General features: G+C 34.7%; 1 protein-coding gene across 1 annotated transcript; it reads left to right on the top strand.

Annotated features, from left to right (window-relative positions):
• Window positions 1–469: 469 nt before the first annotated feature.
• Window positions 470–4,187, top strand: LOC112185804 (axial regulator YABBY 5). The gene is made up of 7 exons (XM_024324114.2): window positions 470–817; window positions 1,749–1,868; window positions 2,995–3,121; window positions 3,242–3,290; window positions 3,366–3,441; window positions 3,549–3,617; window positions 3,839–4,187. Exons 1-7 carry the CDS (start codon window positions 743–745, stop codon window positions 3,881–3,883), a joined length of 561 nt encoding a protein of 186 aa, XP_024179882.1. The 5' UTR covers window positions 470–742; the 3' UTR covers window positions 3,884–4,187.
• The last annotated feature ends 648 nt before the right edge of the window (window positions 4,188–4,835 follow it).

The raw sequence follows: 4,835 nt of genomic DNA on the forward strand, positions 1-4,835 counted from the left end.
GTAATAAATGAAAATTTGGGTGGAGAAGATGAATATTAATGTTATCAAATGAGAAATTAAGTAATCTTTCTAATTAATTCATTGGTTATTTTTTTTATTTTTCCTTACAAATTTGGATTTTAGAAAATTAATATACTTAGTAGTCATTTTACACTTTGGTAATATAGGTTTTTCAATAATTCAAATGTTTATAGGGTGAACTAAAAAAATGATAGGATAACAATAGACGCACCCAATAGTTAAATGCAATAACTAAAAATTCTCCCCCTTTCCCTCTTAATTTCTGGCCTTTTCAAACCCTAATCCTCTCTCAAAGTCCCCATCAAAATAGGTCTAAGCAAACCTAGACGGTGGAACCGCAATCGGTGTCCAATAAAACCCACTTTAATTCCTTTTCCTTTCCCGGTCCCCGCAGTTCTTGCTTCCCTTGGGCACTCCCATTTACCCACTTTTTAATCATTATACATCACTCCTTCCTTGGAATCTCTATCCCCACTCTCTCTCTTTCTCTCTCTCCCCCAAAAATTAATTCTAGCAAACTAGCTCTATATATGTAAGCTATACATAACATAACCCATCATCAAAGCAATCAAAAAGAAGCTTTTGCTTTGGGGCTTTGGTGTTTCTATTGCAATAGCTGAGCTTGAATTCTTCTCTCTTTTGCTTTCTTCCTTCTTTGTTTCTTGTTCTTGTTGGTTAAAGGAGTTTCCTCTTCATAATTAATTTGTCAAAGAAAGACATCATGTCGAGCTGCATCGATGCTGTGCCTGAGCAACTCTGCTACATCCCCTGCAACTTTTGCAATATTGTTCTCGCGGTATCTCTCTCTTTCTTCATCATTTCTTTGATAGAGAGCTGAGGAGATCTGCGTGCTTTCAGCTTTTATCATCAAAACCCACCCATTTATTATATAAGTTTTTTCTCTGGTGTACATTTGTTCTCTCTTTCCCACACATCTCTCCCTCGATCAGTAACTTTAAGCAGCTTGATTTGTCATGATCAGGTTTTGGTGGTACTTGTTCACTGAAATCTAGCTCTTTGAATTTTTTATTTACTGAGTTTTCTTTGTTTTGGAGTTGTATGTATAGTCAGGTCTCCATCGATGGACTTTACTTTTTCTTTCTTTTGCAGTCAAGGAAAAGTCATAACCTGAAACCAGCTAGCGCTCAAATTAAGACCAGAAAGAGAGAGATAGATAGATAGAGAGAGTTCATTGGTTAATTAATTTGTGTTGTAAATATAGTAAATCTCTTTCTCTGAAAACTAACACGAAAACAGGCTATACTTGGTTGATCATGACAAGTCCTTCAGCCTTTGATTTCCTCAATCTGATATCTCTGCAGTGACTTGGCTTTTCCCTTGCTCAGAAACATTGCACTATCAGGGTCTAGCTTGGTCCAAAATCAGCTTCTTTTGCCTATGCGGAAAGCACAAAATCAACTTCTCCTCACTTGGCTTTATCAATTTCCTAGAAACTCCATTTTTAGGGTTTCATTTTTACACTTTGTTATTTCTTTAAAAGCAAAGAAAATAACCAAAACCTGGTCATGATTCATCAGAATAATTAACCTAAAAGCTGAGTACCCAATTTCTCTATGGATCTTAGATCTTCTTCTTCTCCTTTCTGTTCTTTTTCTGGGAAAGTTTTATCATTCCGACCGTCTGATTAATCATCGATTAATCTTGATCTGGTTCTTTTAATCTTTGTTTTCTATATATTTATGATCGATTGTGCTTTAATTGTGCAGGTAAGTGTTCCATGCAGCAGCTTATTTGACATCGTGACCGTCCGATGCGGGCACTGTACCAATCTGTGGTCCGTGAACATGGCCGCTGCCTTTCAGTCACTGTCCTGCCAAGATGTCCAGGTGTGTTCCTATACACTTCTAGCGATTTCTATTAAATATGTTCCAACTAATTAATTGACTAATTTAAAAAAGGAGTTAATATAATATTATTATGTAAAGCCCCTCAGAAATCTAGGGCTGTTCTGGTTCTGTTTCTCACTTCCTTTTTGGGAAATAGACTACTTCAAGATTGAGCATTTCAAAGCATTGAAACCCTAAGCAGCCGCCATACCCTGAAGACCTACGATTGCTTTTTCATAGTTAGAGATAAAGAGGGGTCAGGACCTGACCCAGGAAGTTCAAAGCTAGCTAATCCCTAGTTAGCTGCTCCTTTTCTCTATCTTTGATTTGATTTGAGGTTCTTGATTTGATTGACATGAATGTTATACTTCTTAGGTTTTAATGATTTCTTTTCACGATCTTTGTCCTCTACTGCGCAAGAATAACCTTATTTTACATGTCCTTAAAGCCCTTTTTTTAACAACAGACATCTGGGTTTTATATGCTTTATTTTTACATGACAATAGGATTCCATTCTAGTCTAACTGATCTCCAGCTGATTCAGTCCTGTCAATGGTGCTAGTTAAAGCCTTCTTTTCCTGCTCTCTCACTGCCCCCAAAAAACAAACCTTAAATAACGTAATTAATTATCTCTCTTGAAGAAATAAAAGAAATCCTTCATAATTGTCTTTTTTATTTTTTATTTATGAAGTTTTCTTATGAACTTTTACGGTGCGTTTGGATGAGAAAATTATAAAATCCATAGGAATTTATAAATGATGGAATCTTTAACTCCATCAATCTAAAATTCCATTAATTGCAATTTCTATTGTTTGGTTGCATCTATTTATGATTTGAAATGTGTAATAAATTAAGAAAGTTTAAAACAAATAAAAAGATAAAATAGAAAAAAGTCTTGTTTTGGAAATAAAAATTGAATATTGCAAAGGAATTCGTAAATGACACCTATTTTGGTGGAAATTGAAGTGAGAAATTTAAATAACGAATTCCTTCGTTTTTTTCCACAGAGAAATTTAAAATTTCCAATCTGATAATGCCAAACGAGGGAATTGGTTTTTAGGAATTATGAAATCCTCACTTTTAATTAAATTCCATCATTTTTTCCCTCATCCAAACACACTCTTAGGCACAAAACCAAAACGCACAGAATTACCGGATTGATTCGGGTTCATCATCCAAAGGCAACAGGAAGATTGCAACCAGAGACTCCATTGCAGTTCATCATGCCACAGAGGATAGGGGTGTCAACCGACGTGAGTTAGTTAATTTCCTCATAGTCGATCTATTTGTAAATTAATTCACAAATAACAGTGTGTTAATCTGTTACGATTTTTTTTAAATAATTTGTTGAGTTTTTTGTTCTTCTTTTTCAGCTCCCGAGAAGAGGCAGCGCGTACCCTCTGCTTATAACCAGTTCATAAAGTAACTATTAATGCACACTATTCTCTGATGTTAAGCTCTTCATTAAATTAACAAATTTATGATGTTAATTTGTAGGGAGGAGATTCAGAGGATCAAGGCCAATAACCCTGATATTAGCCATAGAGAAGCTTTCAGCACTGCTGCCAAAAATGTAAGTAGCTAGATAGAAATATAGATTGCAATCAAATCAGAAACATATCCACTATGAAATATGTCAGTTTGTGATTAATTAGTTTAAACCTTTTCTAATTTTTCTAGTGGGCGCACTTCCCTCATATTCACTTTGGGCTGATGTTGGAGACCAACAATCAGGCTAAGCTGGACAATGTAAGTAATCTTCTGCACTCTAAAAAAAAATAAAAAATTAGAAAGCAGTATATCTTCCATATTCACAAGTTCCCTTTCAATATTGTTCAACCCTTTTTCCCTCTTTCAAAATTTGGAAAAAATTCAAATATTGTAGCTTGTCTTAAGTTCACAAGGTTATGATTGAGTATAACATTGCAGGGATGTGGTCTGATCTTTTTCTTTATGAAACTAAATTGCAGGGCTCTGAGAAACATCTTCTGTCGAGGGCTGCACTACTGAAATGATCACCGTCATGATGATTCCGGCCACATAAGCAGTGATCGATGGATATCAAAGGAGTACAAGATTTGGCTTGACCCTTACTGCTTTGTTGTTTTAAGGACATTCATACTCTTCTTCTTCTTCTTCTTCTTCATATTCTCTGTGTTTGTCATCAGTTATGCTTAGGGGATTGTTTCTACTTGACTTAAAAGTAGTAAAGTATACCCTATGTACTTCAATCACTTTGTCATCTTAATTTATCAAGGCTTGTTTTGCTTTCCTAATGTCATTACGATTTTATATTGATAATACATTTTAGTATCCCATTTCAAGCTTGATATGCAGATTTGTGTCTACAATTTACGAACTATGAAATATTGAATAAAAAGTAAATTTACCCTCACCATTATAAATACGTTGTAAGATACATTGGTTTGTGGAGGCTCCTCACATATCTGACATAGGGTAATTTATGGGGCATAGCGTTTTACATTACTCTTTAGTTCTTGGTTTGTTTGTTTTTCTTTTTTCCTCAAAGCAGTTCCATTGACTACGAGATGGATTACAATTAGATGAAGAGTAATCCAAGCAAAGTTAAGTCTCAAGGAATTAGCCAATTAAGATGCATCGATCCTTAGATAAGAAAAAAAAAGTTTAGCATATATCGAGCTAAACAATTGACAAATGACTTTGGTTGGTTTAACTTTAACCTTTTCTTCTGAAGTATTCTTGCATGACCAATTTGACTTGAATTATTTGTAAATAATTTTAAACGAAGCTGCTTCACGATAACTAGCTAGGGTTGTCTTTGACTTAATCAGTTATATACCTGTGTATAGATCTGACAGTCCAATACTATATAAGCTGTAAGGATATGGAGGATTCATGCGTAGTTTTTTTTCTACTGTAACTGGGAGAAAGTTATCAATTTCAGTGCTAGGCCTAACTAACAAATAAATGGAGGTGTTTAGCTAA

This window comes from Rosa chinensis, chromosome 2 (assembly GCF_002994745.2).
Source record: "Rosa chinensis cultivar Old Blush chromosome 2, RchiOBHm-V2, whole genome shotgun sequence".
In the NCBI taxonomy this organism is placed as follows: Eukaryota; Viridiplantae; Streptophyta; class Magnoliopsida; order Rosales; family Rosaceae; genus Rosa; species Rosa chinensis.

Coding starts and splice junctions, on each gene's coding strand:
- LOC112185804 (XM_024324114.2), top strand. CDS start 743: ATGTCGAGCTGCATCGATGCTGTGCCTGAGCAACTCTGCTACATCCCC. Junction 3,291..3,365: donor GCTTATAACCAGTTCATAAA/GTAACTATTAAT, acceptor GTTAATTTGTAG/GGAGGAGATTCAGAGGATCA. Junction 3,442..3,548: donor TCAGCACTGCTGCCAAAAAT/GTAAGTAGCTAG, acceptor TAATTTTTCTAG/TGGGCGCACTTCCCTCATAT.